The sequence below is a fragment of the Corythoichthys intestinalis genome, chromosome 6 (assembly GCF_030265065.1).
Source record: "Corythoichthys intestinalis isolate RoL2023-P3 chromosome 6, ASM3026506v1, whole genome shotgun sequence".
Classification (NCBI taxonomy): Eukaryota; Metazoa; Chordata; class Actinopteri; order Syngnathiformes; family Syngnathidae; genus Corythoichthys; species Corythoichthys intestinalis.
In genome coordinates, this window is record NC_080400.1 from 43,018,091 (window position 1) to 43,044,418 (window position 26,328).

Genomic DNA, 26,328 nt, shown 5'->3' on the forward strand with positions numbered 1-26,328 from the left:
TCTCACACTGTCACTATTTCTACCTGCAGCAGCATCCTTTAAAAAAAACTATGTGCAGTATGTGTGAAATGGCATCATGAATTACGGATGATGCAATGCTTTGATGTAAGCGAATGTATGGATCATGAAGGGTGCAAAAGAATACATCACGATAAATTAAGATTAGTATGTTGGTGTACCGCTAAGGGCAGTTCAATGAGTAAAAGTCAAGTTATTGTGTGGAGTTTTCCTACTTTTACAGCAAAAACAGGTTGGTACGAAATAATATTTGTGTGTTTACTGTAAAGTTGACAGAATGCTGCTGAATGAGAGATAAGATTGGAGATAGTTTTTAAATTTTTCTCTTTTACAAAGTCAAAAGGCAGTATTAACTTCACATGAAGTCATTGTGTACTGAATTATACGTATATAGGTTGCTCTGACAATGCTGTAATTTGAAAGCTGGATCAATTTGCCCATATACGCTTTTTTTTGTTTGTTTGTTTGTTTTTTGCTCATTTGATTTGATTATTTAAGGGCTGTGAATGTGCTGCTGCTGGAAGAGTTAATTAAGTCCTTGATTAACTTCACGTACTCCTGGTGGACTTGAAAACAGATTTATTTCATAGCTTTTTCTAATAAGCTGAGTTAAAAGTGCCGTTTCGGACCAGCACCATTCAGTTTTCAAAGCAAAAAGTCAACGGAAATCCAAATTTTAGTAATAGCGAATATGAATTCAGTAGCCTATGCGTTATGTTTTTTGCAAATGTATGTACTGTATTAGTTTATTGAAAAAGGTTGGAATTGTTTTGTTATGTTTTAGCGAGTGCCTTTTAAAGTTAGCTCGTGTCACTTTAAGTATCGCAGTATTTTAACAAAAATATATTTTTCACGGCTCTTGTCCTGTAGATGAGACATTTTACAGTTTTAATACATTTTTTTCACATGCACAATAGTTGTTTATAGTTTGCTGGAATGTATAGATCGGAAAAACTTTTATTGTATAGAAATGAAGGCATGTAATGTGCTGTATCAAAAAGACCAAACATTTCTCACTTTGAAAATGCAATTATTAAAAACATTAATTACAATGTAAAGATTTTCTGTGTGTTTTATCTAGGATGTTGATAGGTGACTTTGTAGTTCATGTATTATTGACATTACAATTACAATACACCTCGGAGGTTTGTTAGCTGTTGCCATAGTAACACAGTTCGTGCCCTCTTCGACGACTTCAGAAAGTTGTTTCCTGCATCCGAGAGGCAACGAGGTATGGTTAAAAAGACGAAATTGTATTGTGTTTTGATGAGAATCGCGCTTTAAACTGGACGTTTGTCCCAAAAGATCGAGCAAACAAAAGTGCGTTCCAACCCGTAGTAAACGCGTGACTACATATTAGTTTAACGTCTGTGTGTAGTAGTTAGTATTGCTGCAGCTAATGCGGTAATAAGATCACTTTTTTCCCTTGCAGTTTGCAAAAATAAATGGACAACAAGTTTACCAATGTTCTTGAACAGACTAGCTTTTAGTTGTTTGTGCCCCCCCCCCCCCCCCAAAACGTTAAGAAGCGGGGCCGGATGTATGGGGGGGCCAGGGTGGGCACGGCCCACCCAGATGTGAGTCGTGCCCACCCAATCAAAATGACGGTGTTCTGTTATGCATAAAAGATTGATGGGTTTTGTGATTGAATACCTTAGTTTCTTTTACGTCTTATTAGCATCATCTAGTGGACGCCTTAATTTACTGCATCTCATGCGCACTTTATTTGAATGAAACTGCAACACGCCACACGGAAGGGACGTTTTCCAGTAGAGAATCAGAAGACGACGGCCGCAGTCAGTTCGCGCTGTCTCTGTGACCACTTTGCCTTGAATTTGAAGTTGCATCGCCGGTATTTATTGTTTAAATGTGTTTAAAAACGTAAATATGTGAACTGTGTGTACTTCAGTGCTAAAAAAGTGAGACAGATTCACTTAGCATGAAACTTGTGATATGCTAATTACCCACGAGTTAGAGGGTCGGCAAAACGGCGTCTCGGGCGCTCTGCTAATTGTTTATTCATATTTTAATATGCAGTTTGCTACAGATAGTGCAGTACAAATGCGATTTCATATATTGTGCATATTTTGTGTTGAGGTGGTTGCAGCTCAACGTTGCATTCGTAGGAAGAATTGACGCAGAATAAGTTGTCTTTTAGCCAAAACTTGGCGTGTTTAATTTCCACTGACACGCGGCTACATCGTCTCTCATTGCTGTCTTTACAGGCAATCCCGCAATTCTTTATGAGGTAGTTGTAGATGTTTCCGAACTCCACTGCAGACAATTCCTTTGGATTGTTTATCCAGCAATCAGCTGCGACTTTGTATGGGCAGATTTGCAGGCCAATACACGCTAATTTTAAGTAGTATTGCGTCCTCGCGTCTGTCGGCAGTGACTCGTGATAATAATAAGTCATGTTTAAGACGTTTTTATGAAAAAAGACGCAAAACACAGCTGAAAATTATGAATTTCAGACAGCGTTTGTCTACGGCTGTTTACCTGTGCGTGCCCCCATCTCAAAATGGCGACACGTTGCCATGCGAGATGACGTCATCATAACATCATGCCGACTGCGAAAATAAGTAGATAGATGAAGAAAAAATAAATAAATAATTAATGCAGCCTCAACGGGACACAAGCCAGTGTCCTATTTGCGCTGGTCCCAAACCCAGAGAAATGCAGAGGGTAAAAAAAAAAGCCTGCATTGTGGGTGCCCCCTCAAGTTTTCTTAGTGCCCACTCTGGTGGGTCAACCTAGATCCGGGCCTGTTAAGAAGTTAAAGTCTTGTTTTATTGTTGTTGAAATGCATGCAGTTTAGTGCGTTAAGACCTGCGTTTGTTAAAATTGGTTGATAGAATAACTGCAATTTTAAATGTGAAACGCTTACTAAATTTGCTGTGGTGTTTCATGATAAATAAAAACGTATGCAGACATTTTAAGTTATAAAAACTTGGCACTGAATAAATAGTTTGTGTGTTCTTATGCAGTGTCCCACCGAGAGATAATTCTGGTAGCCTTCTTTTAGTTGTTTAAAATTTTAGTGTAATACCCAATTTTCAGAGCTGTAGTGCTCCTTCTTTCACCTCCGCAATATTGCCAAACTCCGGCCATCTCTCTCCCGTCCTGCTGCAGAGAGACTCGTACATGCCTTTATCTCCTCCAGGTTGGACTATTGCAATGCACTCCTCATCGGGATCCCTGGCAAGAGCCTACAGAGGCTTCAGTATGTCCAAAACAGCGCTGCCAGGGTCCTGATGAGGGTGCGTAAACATGAGCACATCACCCCCATCCTCCGCACCCTACACTGGCTCCCTGTTCACCTCCGTATTGAATTCAAAATCCTCCTTCACACCCATCACTGTCTACACGGTGTAGCCCCAACCTACCTCACCGAACTCCTCACATCACATACTTCAGACAGAACCCGGTCAGGCCAACAGCACCGTCTACTCCCGCCCAGGACTCGGCTCAAGACTATGGGCGACAGGGCCTTTACAGCCGCTGCTCCCCGTCTGTGGAACGCCCTCCCAGACCATCTCAGAGCCCCGCAGACGGTGGATGCATTTAAAAAAGGACTAAAAACTCACCTTTTTAAAAAAGCTTACTCTAGCTAATTTTATTTGACTGTATTACTTTTATCTGATTGGTATCTGATTTTATCTGTGCTTGTGTCTGTTTTGCTTTTACTGTTTTATTCTTAGTCTTTTGCATTTTATTTATTATTTTCTTTTTTTGCCAATGTGCACTTTGAGATTTGTTTTTCAAATGTAAAGTGCGTTACAAATAAAATGCATTATTATTATTATTATTAGTGACATTAGCTATACATATAAATTAGGGTGGCCAAACGTCCTCTTTTGCCCGGACATGTCCACTTTTTACATCAGGCCCGGATCTAGGTTTACCCACCAGAGTGGGCACTAAGAAATCTTGAGGGGGCACTCCCAATGCAGGCTTCTTTTTTTAACCCTCTGCATTTCTCCGGGCTTGGGACCGGCGCAAGTAGGACACTAGCTTGTGTCCCGTTGAGGCTGCATTAATTTGTGGGGGGTTTATTATGTTTTTCATTCATCTAGTTACTTATTCTCGCAGTTCGCGTGATGTCACGATGACGTCATCTCGCATAGCAACGTGTCGCCATTTTGAGATGGGGGCACACACAGGTAAACATTCGTACACAAACGTCTGAAATTCATATATTTCAGCTATCTTTTGCATCTTTTTTTCATAAAAACGACTTAAACATGACTTATTATTATCACGAGTCACTGCCAACAGACGCGATGAGGCGATACAACTTAAAATTAGCATGTATTGGCCTGCAAATCTGCTCATACAAAGTCACAGCTGATAGCTGGATAAACAATCCAAAGGAATCACCTGCAGTGGAGTTCGGAAACATCTACAACTACCTCATAAAGTCACCTAGTAAGTTGACCTTTATCAATGGCGTACCGCAAGCAACACGTCACTTCCGCTCATTAATATTCATGACATTAGCTACTGTTGCTAAGTAGGGACAAGCCACCGTTTGTCCCTAATAAGAAATGAATGGAAATCGCGTACGAAGGAGATGTTTACAGAGCTAAACCTACCAATTCTCTCCGAAAATAATGTGCCTGGTGCCAAATTGACTGGCAAAGATGTGGAAGAACATAAAAATGTTCAGTTAAAGAGATGGCTTTAGTGTCGAAGGCTGAAAAAGACGAAAAAAAAACGAGCCGACCTAAGCATAGCTTTAGCTTTTTTATCGACGCGAGTGACAATGACATTCTCCTGTTTCAACAAGCTATCTTTACCATCAGCCCTGTCTTTCTTATACATCCTCTGTCCTACGTCTCTTACCGTTCTTGGGGGTAATTTAGTTAGCTTTGTGTAGCTATCGCAAATGCTACTCAGTGACAGCCAACGAACACTTTTAATTTTTTCACGATAATACATCTTAATCCTATAATTTATTTACACTTCCCTCTTACTAATGTTGTCTTTATATATATATATGTATATATATATATATATATATATATATATATATATATATATATATATATATATATATATATAGATATAACAGAAACGGTAACAGTGGCAGTCAGATACCATTGTAATTCTTTTCAGGTCATTCATTGTCAGACAGAAGCAGTACGGCACAACTTTAAGCTAAAAAAATAAGTTAAAAATATAAAAATGGCTTACCTTTTTGTCCTCTGAAAGACCATGCCAACCCAACATAATGTTTACTGCATATGAAGTGTGAATGGATTCACCGAACTGGTGTTAAAGTCCGCGCAAGTTGATTCGGTCTTCACATTTTCACAATTGGTTTCCGGAAATGTATGAAGAAAACATCCTTCATGTGTCGTAATGTCTAGAGTCGTTTCTACAAGTTCCAAAAAAGCAATGCGTGATCGGCATGTTCGTTTTTGAAAGATTACCGGAGAAAAGTAGCACAAATTACGTTGTGTCTATGCGAGGGCGGGTCTATAATGTCCCACTTCGGCTTTACTTCCGCTTTACGATGCGACGTCACGGTCTAAAAATAGCCTGCGTGCGGTACGCCATTACGTGGAATATGCACTGAAAACTGGTAGTATATACGAAGTGATTATTTCTGGTGTAACCGGTAATTCGCCTCCAAGTGTTATTTAGCCGTGAACACGTCACGGCAAAATAACCAATTCCCACCACGCCAATAATATACCGATTGACCGATCAGAGCAGTTCACGGCAAAAAAAAAAAAAAAAAACGCTTTGCGAGTTGTCGGTTACGGTAATAATAACCACTGCCTAGTCTATTGAATCCTAGCAGCTAAATGGGCAAAAAAAATCGATTAAAGTTTACTCACCAGTAATAAAATGTCGGCTGCAAACATAAATATGCCTGGATTTAGGTTCCCACTGGCGAGAATGGTCCACGGAACCATCTTCTTTTACTGTTCCTCGATTGATTGCTTTCAGCCATTTGCTTGTCCTTTTCTTCTCACGAGGAAGAATGGAGAACTTCAAATGCGGCTCCAAACTTTTTCTTGTGTTACAACACGCAACACGGCAACTTTTAGTCATTCCGACGAAAAAAAAGACCGCAAATAAGAGAAATGTTCAACACGTTTGTACTACAATGCACGACAGAGCAACTGCTTGTGACCCGTGTTTTGCCCCCATTTCAATATGGCGACACTTTGTTGTGACTGGTGACGTCATTAATGCCCGGATGTCTGACTGCGAGAATGTGTCTGGAGGAGAGAGAGGAAGCACGCGGAGAACAAATGAGGTGGGGAAAACCAGCTTGTTTTGGTGATTGCTTGTTCGGCGTGGTTGCGGCCACAGTCGGCCAACAGTAACCGTTAATCCTGCAATAAAAAAGTTGGTGAGACCAACTCTCCGTGCGTTCTCTATATCCAGTACGACGCTACAATAGATATTCCCGACATTTTGATTGGGTGGGAACGACTCACGTCTGGGTACCCAACATTCCGGCCCTGTTTTACATGCTGTCTGTGACATCCGGCGGGGTTTTATAAATTCATGAAAATGTCATGTTTTTTGACTGACGATTTGCACAGGATACTACGGTACTTTCGGGCCCATGACGTGTTCCCAAGGAGCCAGCCCAGTTGTTAAGACTTGTGTTCAATACGTATATAATCAAATGCTCATGTACCTAAAACTGTACATAAATCGAAAATACCGTTATTCTACTTTGGATACAAAATTTGCGCATGCGTGCGCAGTCACAGACTCCCTTTATCGTGGCGTCAGCTGTCAATTCTCATTCACAAACAAACAAATGTACACTTGCTAAACTTACCTTTAGGCAACTGCTGACTTCTGTCGGAGCTTTGTACTGTGTAATCTGTAAAATCCTGTTTGGTGTTGCATCGTTATGCTGCCGATGAATGTAAACTTTTATAGCAATGTTTGATTTTTGGCTCAGCTACCGGTGCTAGCTGTCAGTAAGGTAAGCCACGCTAGGCATTATGGGATATGTAGTTTTGAAGTGCTCCGTTTGGAAACATGCTGGTTGAATTGTTTCGTCAGTTTATTTCAGTTATTTGGTTGCGTGTAATCCAGAATATTTAATGAGAATAATGATTGAGTGGGAATAACAATTTGTCAACGACAATTCTTGTAATAGTCTTGAGGGTACGGTTTAATTTACATTATTTCACTAGAATGAGAACTTAGCTTTTTGTTAAAGCCGGACTTTCTACAGAAGAGATATTATTTAGAACATTGTTTCAGATTTTTTATTTGGACAGTAAAAATTGAAAAAAGCTATTATTTTGGTCAAGGATTCAAGGATTCGCTATACAGAAGAGGTATTTTTTAAATCAATATTTAAGGCAGTGTTTTTTTTTGGTTTTTTTTTTGCGTTATTATTTTAGGAATAACAAAGCCTGTTAGGTAACCTCTGTGAATTTGAATTTGTGGCTTTGGTTATATAGCTATTATTATTATTTTTAATGAAACTATTTTTTTTCAATCCAGACAGAGGAGGCAGACTTTTAAGTTGGCCGAGTGTCCTCTTTTTTGGAAATCAAAATATGGTCACCCTAATATAGACATTTGAATATATTTTTTAATTAAAAAAAAAAAAAAGTTTGTACCCAAATGCATTTTCAATGGATGTAAATCTTACAGCACCAACTATGCCCCCACTTTTGTATGCCGTAAAGGTTCGACATGGCTTATCTGACCTTTTTTTCTCTCTCTCAGTTGATTAGCTTCGTGAGACACCATTACCTTTGCTGAAAGATGTCTACACGGGGAAAGAATACCTATCTGCTTGATGGCTCAACACTGGAGAGTATCAATGTCATAAGGAACCACTCAAAGCTCTTTCGAGGAGAATGTGCGAGATTGATCGAGGATTGCAGCAAATCTTGCAAGCGCCTGGAGGATGATGACAGCGAGAGGTTGGGTAAGCAGTATGGTACAACAGCATTCACATGTTAAGACAGCACTGCCACTAATGAGACTGCTTGGTGCTGCACAGACCATCGCGTCCGAGACATTCAGTTTGTGAAGCAGGAGCTGGAGCAGAAGTTGGAGGAGAATATTTTGGAGACAGATCATCTTATTGAACTGCAGAACAGAGTGACAAAAGCCATTGAGTCTTGCAAAGAGCCTCTTAGAGTTACTCTTCTCTGTATAGAGGAGAGGTGAGTCGAATGAAGACTACAGCGGCATGAAAAAGTATCTGAACCTTTTGGAATTTCTCACATTTCTGCATAAAATCATCATCAAATGTGATCTGATCTTTGTCAAATTCAGACAGATGTAAAACGTGTCTGCTTTACCTAAAATCAGCCAAACATGTATAGGTTTTCATGTTTTAATGAGGATAGCATGCAAACAATGGCAGAAGGGGGACAAATAAGTAAGTGAAGCGTCCGCCTAAGGAGACTTAAAGAGCAATTGAAACTAAAGTTGCACTGATACCGATACCAGTATCGGCAGGGGGCGCCGATCCGGCCCGAATTGGTGGTATCGGTATCGACGAGTACCAACCTTTAGGGCGCCGATACCATCTACTAGCATCATTTGAACGCTAATATACTGTCCTCCCCACGTGAGCTAACTTCCCAAACATTTCTATGTCTTTGTCTCGAATTTACCACACGTAATTTACACCTTCGTCTTCAATATTACGGATGTATTCTACAACGCATGTCCGCGATGTTACGCTGCTCATTTCATATGGAATTCACAAACGATTAGCATGCATAAGCTAACGCTTGCTGTTGTTGATGAGCAGAAGTGACTTCTGTGGCCAGAAAACACTCAAGCGGCACAGCGCGCACACTAGATATCATCAAATAGCAACTTAGATGTCCAACGTTAGATCCTATGCCATTAGCTGCGTGAGCCCAGAGCGACGCGTAGTGCTTAGACTACATTGATTAAATAGAAACCGCCATGACTGAATGGAAGTTAAGCAGGCCAAATCAACCCATACCAGTGACTATAGATAATGCTGCAAATACTGTTAATTCAGTACATGTTACAGATGGACTCGGACCACAAATAGGATGTTTAAATATAGCTGCTAAGAGAGCTGCAGCAATCAAAAGTGTGACCCACTTTACAAACAGTAAAAATTGTTCTCAGCACTTATATACAAAATTTTTCTTCGATCAGTAAGAAGTAAGCACATAAATATTATGCACTAAAATGCTTGTTTATATGATGGCACTGTTATTTTTGCTTGTTAGCAAAAAAAAAAAAAAAAAACAGTTGTATTTTCTGTTTCAGAGCATTAAATGTATTGAATTGTATCGAAAATCGTACCGAGCCGTGACTTAACTGTATCGTTGCACCCGTTATACGCACACACACACACACACACACACATATGAATATATATATATATATATATATATATATATATATATATATATATATATATATATATATATATATATATATATATTTTTTTTTTTTTTTTTTTTGCAAACAGAGTGGTATCGGAATGGTATCGGTATCGGCAGATACTGCACAGCCAGGTATCTGAATCGCTATCGGGCCCAAAAAATGGTATCGGTGCAACACTAATTGAAACCAATTTTTACCAAACAATTTAAGTCAGGTGTGTGCCCAATCACTGATGAGTTGTTTCAAGCTGCCCTGCCCACTATAAAACACACACCTGGTAAGAATTGTCTTGATGAAAAGAGTTGTCTGATGTGCATCATGGCTCAGTCAAAAGAGCTGTCTGAAGGCCTGCCATCAAAGATTGTTGATTTATATAAAGCCGGGAAAGGATACAAAACCATCTCTAAAAGTCTGGATATTCATCAATCGACACTCAGAGAAATTATCTCCAAATGGAGAGAGTTTGGCACTCTTGCTTCTCTCCCAAGGAGTGGGAACAGCGCACAATACTCAGAGAGGTAAAAAAAGAACCCTTAAGTGTCTCCTTAAGACTTAAATAAATCACTGGCACAGTCCAATATCTCTGTGCACACATCAACTATGTGTAAAACTATGGCCAAGAATTGTGTTCATGAGAGGACTCCACGGAGGAAGCTACTGATGTCTAAAAAAACATTGTTGCTCGTTTAATTTTCGCAAAAAGGCACTTGGACCCTCCACAGAGGTTTGGGCAAAATATTTTGTGAACTGATGAAACCAAAGTTAATTTGATTGGGAGTAACACACAACGTCATGTGGAGGAAAAATGGAACAGCTCACCAATATCAACACCTCATCCCCACCGTGAAACATGGTGGAGGGAGCATCATGATTGGGGCTGTTTTGCTATGTTAGGGCATGGACAACTTGCAGTCATTAATGGAAGGATGAATTCAAAGGTTTATCAGGATGTTTTGCAGGAAAACCTTTGGCCATCTGTCAGACAGTTGAAGATAAAAATAGAATGGATGCTGCAACAAGACAACGATCCAAAACACAAACGTAAATCAACTTCAGAAAGGTTTCAGAAGAACAAAATACATGTTGGCCAAGTCAAAGTCCAGACTTGAACCCCATGATTAACCCCATGAGATGCTGTGGCATGACCTAAAGGCAGCGATTAATGGCAGACATCCCAGGAATCTGACTGAATTACAGCACTTTTGTAGAGAAGAATGGGCCAAGATTAGTCCTGATCAATGTGCCAGACTTATCTGCAGCTACAGGAAGGGTCTGGTTGAAGTTGTTGCTGCCAAAGGGAGTGTCACAAAATATTAAATGTGATGGTTCACTTACTTATTTTTCCCCCTTCTGTCATTGTTTGCATACTATCCTCATTAAAATACGTAAACCTATAAATGTTTGGGTGGTTTTAGTTGAAGCAAACACCGTTTTTTTCATCTGTGTGATTTTGACAAAGATCAGATCACATTTGATGGTGATTTTATGCAGAAATGTGAGAAATTCCGAAAGGTACAGATAGTGTTTCATACCACTGTACATCGTTTAAAAATGTGTTATTTGCTCTGTCCATTTGAGGCAACCTGTGTGTTTGCTTCTTTGCTGTAACATTTTCACTGATCATTGCGAATGGCGTGTTTTATATCCATATGCGATTCGTTTTATGTTTCTTAATTAAAAATCTGAGAATTGAATTTCTCTCTCAACTGGAGGGACTGCAAACATCCCTGTAATTTTTTAATTAAGTTTGTATTTTGCCTGAAATGGAAAAAATTAACTAATATGAGCAAGTGTACTAAAGGCTTTGATTTGGATTTTTTTTTTTTTTTTTTTTTTTTTTTTTACCAAGGAACCCACGGGTGATAGATTCCAGGTCAACTGCAGCTGTGTATATCTGTGGAATAGATACAAACGTGGGGAAGTTCAAATTATCTTAATGGGAAGAAAAATGGAGTAGGAGTTATCATAAAAAGTAGTTTGTTAATAATGGCTTGCCCTGTTCCCGAAGGCTGGTTGCGGGTGACTCAGATGGGTTTGAGGACCGCCCTAGCTGATGGCGTTCCATCGGGTACGGCCGTGGGCGGAAGGGCGCGCCGTGCCTGCTACCCCTGGGATGGTTGGAGCAGTGCCAGGCCTTTCCGACTGGTCTGAAGAAGTAGCATTGTATCTTTATAGCTTGAAAGGAATTGCATGACATGGTGCCCGTGGAGTGACTTGTAACTCAAGGAATGACGTCCTATGTTGGACAGTCAATGTCAGATGTTTGGCGGCAAAGTTAGAACACCAGATGAGAGATGGCGAGTATATTTGGTAGAATGATGGTGAGGATGGAGCTGCTGGGCAAGACACTTGAGAAAGACCTAAGAGAAGATTGATAGATGTAGTGAGGTAAGACATGTGGGCAGTTTGTGTTCTAGAAGTGGAGGCAGAAGAAAGGAGTAGTAGATGGAAAAGGATGACACACTGTGGCCGCAAATGGGAAAAGCTAGACGTGAAAGAAGATTGACGTAATAATACCTTGGTAATATTTTGGTAATGAATGAATGTACATGCCAAGAGCGAGGGTACAATGTTAAGTACTTAAAGCTGTGTGTGAACTGCGCAGAAACAAACCTCCTGAGAAGGTGCATGATCAAGTGAGCAGGGAATTGCTGAAGGAAGGTGATCTCACCAAGGGAGTTATGGCCCTCATGCAGCGTGTCATTAAGCAGATCACTGAGCAAATACGGTAAGGAATCACTTTGAAAATAATCAACTGTGTGTGCGCGCTTATATTAATTCCATATCCCCCCCTCCCCCAGGTTAAACCAAACGGCTAAATTTCAACTTGAACAGGACCTCAAGGGGAAATATGTGGCTCAGGACTTAGATACCTCCTGCGCCGCAATGACCCCACATTCTCTTATTAACCCGGAACAAAAGTTAAAAGCCAGTAATGCTACCTCAGGGTAAACAGCCATGCTCTTCTTGTTAATTCCCTTTGTAAGTTGAATTTGAGAAGGATCTGTCTGAATTACTGATTTACCCTGGAAATGTTTACTGTAGGGCCTATATTCATATAGCAGTCTTGACAAAGTTGGGATAAAATATCATCTTTTTTCAGGTGTTTTGTGACACCTGTTCAGTGGGGAAACCACTCTGATTTCAATATCGGCAAAGCGGAGCAGCAGAAGAAAAACACCATCTCTTTGAGGGCCCTGGTTGAGTCTCTGCTGGCACAGACTGCCGCTGACATGCAAAAGCAGTTCGAAGCGACAACAGCAGCTTTCCAGTTCAATATCAAGCAGCTCAAGACTGTCAAAAACCAGATGGAAGACCAACTCACCAAGGCAAGGCCAGAGTTGGTTTATTTCCATTTACTGTAAATGATTAACAAATGCAAAACATATCCCCAAACTTTAGTCCTTCAAAATATCTAATTAATGAGAAAAGAGGGGTCTCCTTCCGTTAAAATGTTTTTATAAATGTTTGATCAGTACCTTGATATCAAAGATATACAATTCAAACACATCTCATTTGCAGCAGTCAATATTGATCCAGTTTAGTAAGGTAAGCCTGTAAGACATAGGCGGAGTTTGACTTTTGTAGGGGGGGGGGCGTGAAAAAATGGTTGATGACCCCGAAATGCAGTGTCAGCAATAATTACAATAATTACTATTATTATTATTATTATTATATTATTATTATAATATTATTATATTATTATTATTGTACTATATTATTATTAATTATAATTACTTGGTTACAAGATAAATGATTAAATAGTAGCTCAGCCCATGCTCGTACATACAGGAATCCCAGGTGTGTATGAGCACACGTTTTTCTGTCTTGCCTAGTGGAGAATTAAACGCCGCATCCTTTTTGACTGAATATTCCAACCAGCAACATGTATAATAAAACGTTGAAAATTAGCATTTTTTTTTGTTTCCCATCATTTTTGAGGGTTGACGTCTTCAGTGGAGCAAACTTTTCGGTGGTGCTCTCCAGCGTTTCATGGTCTTCATCTTTAGTCCTTGGTTCTCGCTCAGTAGTTGATGTCGCTTTTGAACGCATAGGTTTGAAAAAGTTACGTACATCTATCTTGCCTCTTCTGTCCTTAGGTCTTTTTGGCTAAGTGAAGCAAATGACTGTCTCTAAGGTGCTTGTCACATGATCTGTTTGAAAATTAATTGTGACCTATTATTAAAAAAAATGTTCATTTTATTCATTTATGTTGTTTGGTATATTGCTTTACGACTTTTATAGACAACATTTTACTGGCAAAGTCTTAATTTTGAATTCATATATTGTAAAGTCAATTATATGCAATGACATTTACTGCATTTACTGTAATGTACAATGTACCTTCTATGTGGAGTCAAGACAGATTTTCATATTAATCGTGCAATTAATAGTGTGAAAGACCTAAAAAAAGGGTTTGAAAAAATGACCAATTTTCAAATAGAAGACATCAGACCAAGCTAACCAATGAGTAAAGAGTGCTAGAGTTGACAAAAGAAATGAATCTGAAAGGAGTGTGAAAAGTGATCAACAAAGCACCCGTAATTTTCCTAGGAATTTCTCGCGGAATGCCCTTTCGAGGCATCTTGCTAGTTATGGATCGTATACAGTGGGGCAAATAAGTATTTAATCAACCACCAATTGTCCAAGTTCTCTTACTTGAAAAGATTAGAGAAGCCTGTAATTGTCAACATGGGTAAACCTCAACCATGAGAGACGGAATGTGGAAAAAAAAAACAGAAAATCACATTGTTTGATTTTTAAAGAATTTATTTCCAAATTAGAGTGGAAAATAAGTATTTGGTCACCTACAAACAAGCAAGATTTCTGGCTGTCAAAGAGGTCTAACTTCTTCTAACAAGGTCTAACGAGGCTCCACTCGTTACCTGTATTAATAGCACCTGTTTTAACTCATTATCGGTACAAAAGATACCTGTCCACAACCTCAGTCAGTCACACTCCAAACTCCACTATGGCCAAGACCAAAGAGCTGTCGAAGGACACCAGAGACAAAATTGTAGACCTGCACCAGTCTGGGAAGACTGATTATGCAATAGGTAAATCGCTTGGTGTAAAGAAATCAACTGTGGGAGCAATTATTAGAAAATGGAAGACATACAAGACCACTGATAATCTCCCTCGATCTGGGGCTCCATGCAAGATCTCACCCTGTGGCGTCAAAATGATAACAAGAACGGTGAGCAAAAATCCCAGAACCACACGGGGGGACCTAGTGAATGACATACAGAGAGCTGGAATCACAGTAACAAAGGCTACTATCAGTAACACAATGCGCCACCAGGGACTCAAATCCTGCACTGCCAGACGTGTCCCCCTGCTGAAAAAACGTACACGTCCAGGCCCGTCTGCGATTCGCTAGAGAGCATTTGGATGATCCAGAAAAGGACTGGGAGAATGTGTTATGGTCAGATGAAACCAAAATAGAACTTTTTGGTAGAAACACAGGTTCTCGTGTTTGGAGGAGAAAGAATACTGAATTGCATCCGAAGAACACCATACCCACTGTGAAGCATTGGGGTGGAAACATCATGCTTTGGGGCTGTTTTTCTGGAAAGGGACAAGGACGACTGATCTGTGTAAAGGAAAGAATGAATGGGGCCATGTATTGAGAGATTTTGAGTGAAAATCTCCTTCCATCAGCAATGGCATTGAAGATAAGATGTGGCTGGGTCTTTCAGCATGACATTGATCCCAAACACACAGCCAGGGCAACAAAGGAGTGGCTCCGTAAGAAGCATTTCAAGGTCCTGGAGTGGCCTAGCCAGTCTCCAGATCTCAACCCCATAGAAAATCTGTGGAGGGAGTTGAAAGTCCGTGTTGCCCAACGACAGCCCCAAAACATCAGTACTCTTGAGAGATCTGCATGGACGAATGGGCCAAAATACCAATAAGTGTGTGAAAAGCTTGTGAAGAGTTACAGAAAACTTTTGGCCTCCGTTATTGTCAACAAAGGGTACATAACAAAGTATTGAGGTGAAGTTTTGGTATTGACCAAATACTTATTTTCCACCATGATTTGCATATAAATTCTTTAAAAATCAAACAATGTGATTTTCTGTTTTTTTTTTTTTTTTTTTTTTACATTCTGTCTCTCATGGTTGAGGTTTACCCATGTTGACAATTACAGGCCTCTCTAATATTTTCAAGTGGGAGAACTTGCACAATTAGTGGTTGACTAAATACTTATTTGCCCCACTGTACAGCTGTTATTATTCTTCCTAGTGCCTATACACACCTAATGGCTGATCATGGTTTGACTGGCCTGTTGTTTCATGCTAGGTCGTGTCAGAGTTTGCCAGCCAGCAGAAAAATCGTGAGGATCTCATAGTGGCCGTCACAGAGAATAACCGTTTTCTGAGTTTGGCTCAGAAAAGGCTGAGTGTGCGTCAGCAGAGGCCGACTAAAGAGAAATGCCACGATCCAGCGCAATCACAACTCCTCGCAGAAGTCGGTCAGCTTTCTTTTCAAATCACCAAGTACGTCCAGTCAGGACATGCTCATCCTATATCATGTTCTTGATCTAATTTCTGATTTGGTGTTCTTTCCTTATCTCCATTGTCAGGTTACATGAGACAGTGGATCAGTCAGAAGAGCAGCAGAGGGCGCTGGTCCGTTGCCAGCTGGAGCTACGACACAATATTGAGGTCAAAGACAGGCTCCTCTATGTTGACGAGGTCATATGTGGCCAGCTCAGGAAACCTATTGTCATACACAACTTCTGACCAAGCAGCGTACTCCATGGAGACATTATTTTTTGACAACACATTTTTTACCAAGAGTCAAGTATCTATATCATTATAATATGTGAGATACCAACAAGGTAGCGATTTAGAACAACGCTTACCTTGTCAAGAGTTTATAAATGTTTGAATTAAGTACCGTATTGGCACGAAAATAAGACGGCCCTGATTATAAGAAGACCCCCTCTTTTTCAAGACTCAAGTTTGTAAAAAGACTTTTTGAACACCAAATTCCTTTTTATACAGAAAATAATTACGGTACACCTGAAACAAATTATTATAACAATATCTTTGAGAGAGAAAGCATGTTATTTTGCCCCATTCAAATCTTAATATCTGAACATTTAAATATGTAAACTAAACTGCAATCACATTCGTAAATTAATGGCTTCTGGTTTTTGAAATGTACATAAACCAATCTATTGTGATAAAACAACAAAATGGCAATAACTGCATTAACCATCAAAGTGAAGTCTAACTGCAACTGTAGTCTTAAAACAAATCTGATTAAGAAAACATTGCAATAAAATAATGCAAACTGGTTAAACTTGAGAGTAGCTGAGATCTTTCATGACAGAACATCGCGTCAATGAAATCTGGTGCCATCTAGCGTCGCGAATGGGAGAGTAGCTGAGAGCTGTCATAACAGAACATCCCTTCAATAATATCTGGCGTCATCTAGCGTCGTGAATTGGTATAATGTCTAGACCGCGAATATAAGATGACCCCCTCTTTTTCAATCTTATTTCAATGCAAAAAACACCGTCTTATATTCGGGCTAATATGGTATTTAATGCATCAATGGACATAAGACGTCATAACCTGCTATCACTTGATGACTGCAGCAAGACTTTATGGTGGGTGACTCATTGGATCAGAACAAGATAGTTTGAACTTTCCAAAGTAGGTTAATGATTTATGATGAGAATGCTGAAGACATTGTTATGACAGTCTTACCCTTGCTGCAAAGCCTTTTGTGGGTAGCCTTGGTACTGTGGACCTTTTTTCTGTATTACTGGCTGTAACCTGGGTAATTCTTGGAATAAATTCCTAGTGGTTGGTAACTATGAGTCGTTTTCCAAGGTGCAATTCTCCACTGTATGAGAACCGATAGATGTGTTTTTGACCATGTTGTGTCGACCTGCTTGTAGTCTTGAAATCAATATTTTTTCCCCCTCAAAACAAAGGTAGAGAAAGCTTAGTGAAAACATGATTTTGGAGATTTAACTCAACTTTATTTTCAAAGCACAGCCACAGCTGAAAAAATGTACAAGCAATAAAACAATGAAACAAATTGAAAAAAAAAAAAAAAAAAAAAAAAAGCCACTACTTAAAAGGTACAGACTCTTAAACTGAGTTCAAAGCCAAATGATAAAAATGTGTTCTTTGAAGAGTTTCAAAAAGGGAGCAGTGGCTTCTCATGTAGAACAAGATCCTTCCACATCATGGGCCTACCTAACAATGGAAAAGGGTTCAACGACTCTGAGCTGTCGACTAGACCTCCGTATATCCAACAGCTGATTAGCTTATGTGAGTACCCAGACAAGGGATGTAGGAGTTTAGGCAATGTCATAAAGGTGAAAGTGGGGCAATGCATGGATCAACAGCAAATGTAGGGACGAATATTAGAAACACTTGACTGAAAAACTGAAAGGCTGAAAAATTCACACGAATATAATTTACTATTTAATCAAAAAAAAAAAAAAAACATTATTTCCGATTAATGCCCTTTGCCTTAGCATTGGTGCTACAACCCCGGAGGCTCGAGACATTTAGTTTAAAACATGCTGATTTTTCAAACCCCTATCATAGGGTGCGTTGTGGGAAACTGAACAGTGTTGATGTCGTCAAAGCAACACATGTCACAGCCGATGAACCATTGATAAATGCGCTTTTTTTTGCCCATGAAAAATGTGTCTAAGCTTCCCATTGCTAAATGAGATCTTGACGCATGTTTGTGTGGAACTGTAGTTCACAAAAAAAAAAAAAAAAATTCCGTTCCTGCCGAAACTAGTAAAGCTATTTACAAGGCTATTACAATCTCTTCTACTCCTTAAAATAAGACAGACTCAAGTGTTTTGCCGTGCATAAAGTGGAATCGACCGAGAGCCAGCCGGGTGGGCCAAGTTCTAGCGGCGATGAAGCCGAGTGAAGTCATTACTTCCGGATTAAACGACATCTGCTAGAGGGGGTGTGGAAGTGGCGGGAAAAAAATGTGACAAAAAAGGAAGTGGTCATGCTATAAACCTAATGTACTAAACCACAGCAAATGCACATGTATGCATTTGAATACTATTATACTTGCACAGTATATTGTTTGCTTGAACTCCAAGCAAATTTGCCTAAACTCCAAACTACTCACGTAGTCTCAAATATACTGTACTCGATGTGATGCGGGACATCAACGGAAAGCAACTTCAGAAGCTGCTTGAATCAGCGATTAAGCAAATTTATTTTATTTTTCTTAATTTAATAATTTATATCTTTCTTTGATGGCTCAAAATACTTCCAAACCGTGGACATGTTGCCTGTGAGCCAGTCGTGTTGTTTCTCACCGTGTTTTCATTGCGTCATCACAAGAGGACTACGGCTCTTCACAGTATTCGGTGTTACAGGCTTTTAACCGAAAACAGAAAATGCAATTTTAGCTATGTTCGGCCGAAAGCTTTCAGCACCGAAATTTCGGTCACATCTCTAGATGATTTTCAAGCGCTTTTTAGAAAGAATTTTGACTTATGCCAACTATTGAATGTAAAAAGGGTTGACTTGACTACTGGACTCATTTGCCTGTCAATTTAAAATTACCTTCCATTCTAAAACCTAAATTTGAAGATTGTTGGGGTTAAAGGTTTAGGAGAGCCAAATACACCAAACCATATCATTTCAGTTGTATTCTCTCAATAAAATTAAAAGTTTTATGAAGTTAATGATAATTTTTTTGATAAAAGTTGGGAAGTTGCTAGCAATTCAATTCTAACCCTATGCAAAGAATGTCTAGGCCTTGGGAGTTTATGAAAACATTTTTTAAAACAAGTGATCTGGCATCAATGAGAGCTGTTTGTTGCAGATGAAGGGGCGCAAAGCAGTCCCCAGATGCTAAGCGTTCAGTCAAAAAAGCCATGGGCAACATGAGTCTTAGACTTCCTCGAGAGCCATCGACAGGCAAGTTTCAATTGGTTGCAAGAAGCAAAATATAGGGGAATTATTCCATGTCATGTTCAAGAAATTGATAAAGTGCTCGTCAGCAGCTGTTTAACTTCATAAACTGACCACTCTGGCCAAAGGGGAGAGCTGAAAACCAGTAGTGTTTTCTCGGGATCACTGCCAGGAGAGGTTTCCTGTCTGCTGTTCCTGAAAACACACATCTTTGACATGATGGTCACATTGAAGACCCAACAAAAACTGAAGATCATATACCAGTCAAATAAAAAAAGAAAACCAAAGTCTGGAAAGCGCCATTGATGTCCAACAGAAAATGTCAACTTAAATGGCCGCAGGAGAACGATATCCACCAGGGCCATTGGCATATTGGCTCCCTAAGTAAAACTTATAGTTAGACAACAGCGTCTGCTTTAAAATATATCATATACCCATTTTATTTCATGTCAAATAGCTTACACGTTACTTTGTACCTTTTATTTCACTTGAAGTTAAGGAGAGTTAATGAACTGCTCTATCGACAGCAATGTCCATTTTTTTTCTCAGAATCAGAAATTTAAACAGTTTTTTGTAAACTGCTGAATTAGTCAGATAAGGTTTGAGTCAGAGTCTGAACTGGTTTCAGCTTCAGCAATCGTTGTTTCAGTCCTTACTGGACAATCACTGGCCTTTGGTATGGATGCTGCAGGTTTAGTTGACGCTTTCGTTCTTGCTGGTTCATCATCCGATGAAGATTCAGGTGAAGAGTCTGAATCGGAACTGCTGTTTGCCAGTGCAAAGCTTACGATAGAAGTTAGAGGTTTAGCTAGAGCAACGGCGGCCATTGTAACGAGGGCGGCAGGATTAGTTATTGGTGTATTGGTTATTGCTAGTTCGTCATCAGATGAAGACTCAGATGAAGAGTTTGATGAATCTGAATTGTTTTTGACTGATATTGAAGCAAACCTGGCAATGGGAATTGCTGGAGTGGCTGGTTTTGCTTTCACTGATTCATTATCAGATGAGGAGTCTGTGTCAGAGCTGCTATCGGAAGAAATGGCGGTGGCCTTAATGGAAGGAACGCCAGCCTTTGCTGTAAATGGCTTGATACTGGCTGGTACTTGGGAAGCAGCAGTTGGTGATGCAGCATATTTCGTAGCAGGCTTCACTCGAAATTCATCATCTGAACTGCTGTCTGTATGATGAAAACAATATAAAAACATTGTCCTTTACATATATGAACATGAATAATGGGAAAATAGTCGTCATTGCAAGATGCCGGTAGTCTTGCAGAACATATCACCATTTCTCAAACAAATTTAGCCAAATTTGAGAACCTTACCTGCACTTGAGAGATCTTGATTTGTCACTTTCACTAATGTGACCTTGGTTGCAGGCTTCTTGGCCGTCTCTTCATCTGTGATTGGATATGAAAGGGCAAGTCTATTATAAAACAAGCACGAGTGTGCTACTACAGGCTGAAGGTAGTCTCTTCATCAGTGATTGGATATGAAAGGGCAAGTCTATTATAAAATAAGTACGAGTGTGCTACTACAGGCTGAAGGCAGTGACGAAGCGTGGTCATGCCCTCAACTGGCTAACTCGTAACCTACAGGCAAATGTTAGTCCGCAATTAATCAATAAGCCCTGATACAAAACAAGATGAGATAAAAAAAATCGGGCCCCGAGAATCGATACTGGCCTATGCCATGTATCTACCAAGTTTAACTCATTTGCTCCCAAAAACGTATAAATACGTTCCATTTTTAATTGTTTCAGTGTCCCAAAGACGTATAAATACGTCTTTTACGTTTTTTTTTCATAAGAGACATCTCTGGGTTCTGATTCAACTGAGCTCCAAAGCACAAAGCTGAAAATCCATTTTAAAGCAATAAAACTGGCCCCTCGAGGGCAGTAGCGCATATGGTAAGGCCCGCAACCTGATTCAACGGCAACGAACGGCCGTTTGACCGGTCGCACGGTCGGAGCGCCGGCGGAAGGATGCCAGGCGGCGGCCGACCCAGCAGAACAACCGAGAGGACGCCCGGCATGCCAGGCACTGGACTTTTGACAAAAAGAAATAAAAAAAATTTAAAAACGAATTATTTTTAATATGTTAGGTATTTTTTTTTTAGTACCTCAATTTTGTTAAGTCGTTGTTACATAGTCAAAACATTTAACTTTATTCCTTTTACAGGTAGTTTGTAAAAGAAAAAAAGAACAAAAAACTGAGATTTAAGTTTTTGCAGATAACCTCTTTATTTGCTACCTGAGCTAGATCTGGACTATGGTACAGTTGGACCTAGAGATGTCTTTACTGAAAGAGGGAGACATAGTGTCAACGATATCCGCTGAGAACCTAAATAAATGTGTCACACTTGAAAAACAAAACGTCAGCAGTATAAAACTTTCATTGTTGTATTGTGTCAGATTGTCCAATACTCACAAACTTACAATTTCGCTTGTCAATCACATAATACACTAGATCCATAGTCCACTGAAGAGATCAATAGTGACTTAACAGCATACCACTGGTGTACAGCATCTGGAGCATTTGTGCACGCTTTCATACATCGTCATTGGCTTAACATGTCATATTTTAGAGCCATGTGACATCATACAAACATGACAAGTAGAGCTGTCCTCTCCTCTGTTCATCATTTAAGAATATTTGTTGCATTGCACCGAAACCAAACACTTATACACCATCCCCTCTTTGTTCAGATTGGAGGGAATTCAAGTTAAATCAAAATATGAGACATTTCTGTTTTAAGGGATTTCTGACCATTTTAAAAAATGTATTTATTTATTTATTTATTTATTTAAAAAAAAAAAAAAATTGCTGTCAATGGAGATATTATCAAGAAGATACTATTTGTAATATGGTAATAAAACATTGATGTGTAGGTGAAGCATCATGAAGCTTTGCGGCACACACTCCATAAGCAACTGTAGGGTATTTTTTTAAGCTGTTTTTTTACAGGTTTGTTCAGAAAAACGCTCAAGTACAACTATGTTACAAACCTCAAGTGAAAGCTTCTGAGGTGACTATTTATTCATAGAATTATTATATATATGTATGTATATATATATATATGTATATATATATATATGTGTATTTATACACACATAAATACTGTACATACAAATATATACGTATATGGCTCCAGCAAATACCTGGAAAAGCTCCCAGGCCTCTGGTAGAGGACCCAGGCTTGAGATGAACAGCCACCCACCCTACCAGGGGAGAGGGTGAGGATTTTTATTTTTATTAAAAAAAAAATATATATATTCATAAATAAATAAATAAATATATATGTATATATATATATATATATATATATATATATACATATATATATATATGAAGGTCCCAACCCCATTCCACTAATCAACCGTGAAAAGGCATTCCTATGAAGTCAAAAACCATTTGAGGTGACTCTCTCTTGAAGCTCATCAAGGGAATGGCAAAAGTGTGCTAAAAGTAATCAGAGAAAAGGGTGGCTACTTTAAAGATACTAAAATATTATACATGTGTTTTTTTTTTTTGCAGGCGTTCATTCATAGGTTTATTACATTCAGTGAGAATTTACAATCTAAATAGTCATGAAAATAAAGAAAATGCATGAGTTGAAGTTGAAGTTTAAAACAACAACAAAATAGTCATGTACTCTATAAATGTCAACTTTTGAATAGCTGTGTCCACTGCAGTGGCCACCATTCCTAAAAGGCTTAACTTACCTAGAAAGGGGGTAGATGTGGTCTCAATATTGTTTGGGACAAACTAACAGCATAACCTGCATGTACACTTTTTGGTGGGAACGGGACATGAATAAGACCAAACGGGGTTCAGGGCTACATTTCTCACTAATCTAATTAATTGATAGGCTAAATTATCAATGCAAAAAAATCTGTATTGATTTATACTAACTTTCACACTGCAAATTTATAACGTCTTAATCTGATCATTTTTCTTAAAACTAGTCGAATAATTTTCTCCATCTTGTTTTGAGTGTTAAAATAAAAATGAAAATTGGGGAGAAGGGGGTAAACCTTGGTTCACTTCATTTCTTACAGTTTGATTAACATTGACAGTAGAAAACACATGGAGAATATTTCTCTCAAAGCAGCTTCCTACTTGAGTTTGGGAAATTCACACAGATTAATGTTATGCGAACTCTGATGCCGGTCGGACTTTCAGGAGCAAAATTAATGGTGTGTTCCCCACCTCCACAACATTGACTTCTTTTTACAATACTTACAGCGGCCGCGACTGGCGGAAAAAAACGTCTAATATTCCTCGTCTTCGAAGGAGGTGGAGGATCAATCAAACGTGCTTGAGGAGAAAAAAATGGACTGGCACATTCAGCATGTGAAAGGGTCAATGTAAGTCTGAACTAAATAAAAGTAATTAACTTATTAATGGTAGTGTCAATTCTATCCTTACAACATATGGGAAGACAATCTAAATGACCTAACTGATGTAACTCAATTCATTATACAATGCAAATAAGTTGCTTAAAAGTCGGTGGGGAAAATCTGAGCATCTTGAAAAGTTGGTAGTGTTGTGTCCCTACCGTCCCTATGCAAACCTACGCCCTTGGTCCATCCGCATCTGTTCTACCAAACTGCAGGTTTGCTGCCAACAATAATGACTACAAAGAAAAGTTGAAAATTGTTTCCGTTTGTCTCAAGTCAGATAACAGAACTCTTGCTGCGCGATCACTTAACGTCATGAAAGAAATGTACAAATCCAAGGAATCAGAAAAGAGCACTTTGAGTCTACAGTATGTTATTTTCACCAACAGAGGCCGCTGTTGTCCAACAAGAGCAACTACCTAATTTTAATCACGAAGCTATATCGTAGTTTTATTTTTTTAAATTTTTTATTTGTATATATATATATATATATATATATATATATATATATATATATATATATATATATATATATATATATAAAATTATTTTATAAATCAGTTTAGGTCCAACGAATACAAGCATGAGAAATTTCATTTAATAAATTTTTGATCTGGTGGTAGTGCAACAATATAAATTAAGTAGCTTTTTACATTAAGGATGTTATGTATCCAATTATCTGTTTAAAGTATTGGGGATATGATTTCACCAATTTCAAATACTTCAAGATCAACAGAGCTGTGAGGTACTTACACGCTCATCTACAATACACATGAAACTAAACTAAACTGTAGCACCTATCCTCATTACAGTCAATATACAAAGAGACGGTAAGTCTTGGAAGAAGAAATCTTTGGAAATTTAGTGGTAGAGTCAGAGATCAAACACCATTTTAAAAATCTGACCTTAAGCTACTTGTTAGAGAAAAGTAAGATGTACTCAAAATACTGAAAAGAACAGGTGGGCATATGCACTCAAAGCTTTAGAGAAGGTCATATAAATGTCACCACTAACAGTGGTAGAGCATTTTTACAGTAGTTACTGCTTGAAAGATAAATGTCCTGAACTTTTGTGATTTATGCAAGTCAAATAGAAAAAAATTAACTGCAGCGGACGGTAGTTAAAGGTGGTTGGGCAGCCTATCACTCATCTCTGACTCAACACAAACGGGTGACATATACAGCAGGCTATTTTTTTTTTTTTTGTATTCGCATGCTGCTATTTATGTATATTACGTATACATATACGTATATGTGTATGTAAAGTGTGGTCAAAAGAGCTGTGCAGTGGCAACCAGCAAACTGATGAAAAATGTTTAATCTCTAACTCTCTTTCCCTGCAGATTATGATGCGCATCCCTTCAATTTGTGCAAGGTAAATGATACAAATTGTATTAGTACAGTGGTAAATTTGACTTTGTAATGAACTGCTCATAACATTTGGAATGATCAAGCTGGAACTATTCACTGACAATTAAAGAAGTGACTTTGTCAGAAGTCAGACAAGTTGAGATGTAACAGCATGGAGATATATCTTGGTTGTGTTTGTCTTCAAGATGGGAAAACTCAAAAACAGTCTGTATGCATCTCCTATACTATGACTTGAGAGGGCAAACCGCCTCCTGATACCTAGCAGAGGACAAACATAGATTAGACTTAGAAAGCTAATACATCAACCTACTAAAAACCTTGTTATCTTGGAGTTTTGCAGAGCATGGCAGACAGTTTTATTGTGACTATCACCTCGCCCCTTCCCCACGGGCGAGGGAGAGGTTGTGCTTATCACGTTTCGAAGGACAGAAGTTAGAAGGCCCCCATTCATGATTGTCAAGTTACAAAAACATCACAACATTGTTTTTCCCATTATGGATGTTTATCTCCTTTGACTGTTCAATAACCACAAAAAATGGAAACGTGCAGCAGGTATTTGCCTTATGAATAAATTTTGAGAGATTAGCTGAATGGCCGAGTTCCCGGACGTATCCAATAATGACCAACAGGTTGACCTATTGCTTTTGATTTACTCAGCACGCATCGAGGGTAGAGTGCAAGAACGACATAATGTCTATGTAATTCCAAGAAAATTAAGAATAGCTGCTTATGTACCGTACTTTTCGGACTATAAGGTGCACCTGACTCTAAGCCGCCACCCACCAAATTTGACACGAAAACGGCATTTGGTCATAGATAAGCCCTATTTGACTAAAAGCCGCAGCTGTCCTCGCTGTATAATGGGATATTTTCACCAAAAGATACCGGTAACACTTTATTTGACAGCGGAATCGTAAGACTGTCATAGGACCAAATGAACCACCATGAAGCTTTGAATGCGACAACGTTTCATTGCTTCAAGAGGCTTCATTTGGCCATCACTACTCCACCTGCTGTCAACATTGTTGTCCTTCAACATGCCTCTTAGCATGCATTGCAGCGGTACTGATGGAAATAACAATCAAAGTTAATGTTCTGTGCTAATTATTTCTTCATTTACTGTCCCAGTTGTTTCATTAATTGCTAGTTATGGTATTTGGTAAAACCTTATTTTACAGTGGTGCCATAAGACTGCCATAAGTATGACATGACACTACCATGAGCATTAATGAATGCATGTGACATGT

General features: G+C 38.9%; 1 protein-coding gene across 5 annotated transcripts; it reads left to right on the forward strand.

Annotated features, from left to right (window-relative positions):
- The first annotated feature begins 108 nt into the window (after positions 1 to 108).
- On the forward strand, positions 109 to 19,168 carry tekt1 (tektin 1). 5 transcript variants are annotated; one of them, XM_057839019.1, is made up of 8 exons: positions 109 to 250; positions 7,735 to 7,939; positions 8,015 to 8,180; positions 11,999 to 12,121; positions 12,195 to 12,341; positions 12,497 to 12,722; positions 15,694 to 15,865; positions 15,977 to 19,168. In XM_057839019.1, exons 2-8 carry the CDS (start codon positions 7,774 to 7,776, stop codon positions 16,213 to 16,215), a joined length of 1,239 nt encoding a protein of 412 aa, XP_057695002.1. In that variant the 5' UTR covers positions 109 to 250; positions 7,735 to 7,773; the 3' UTR covers positions 16,216 to 19,168. The 5 variants fall into 5 exon arrangements, with proteins under 5 accessions (XP_057695002.1, XP_057695001.1, XP_057695006.1 ...); XM_057839018.1 differs by lacking the exon at positions 109 to 250 and adding an exon at positions 1,184 to 1,249; XM_057839023.1 differs by lacking the exon at positions 109 to 250 and adding an exon at positions 1,184 to 1,249 and having other exon boundaries at positions 15,694 to 15,890; positions 15,977 to 19,166.
- The last annotated feature ends 7,160 nt before the right edge of the window (positions 19,169 to 26,328 follow it).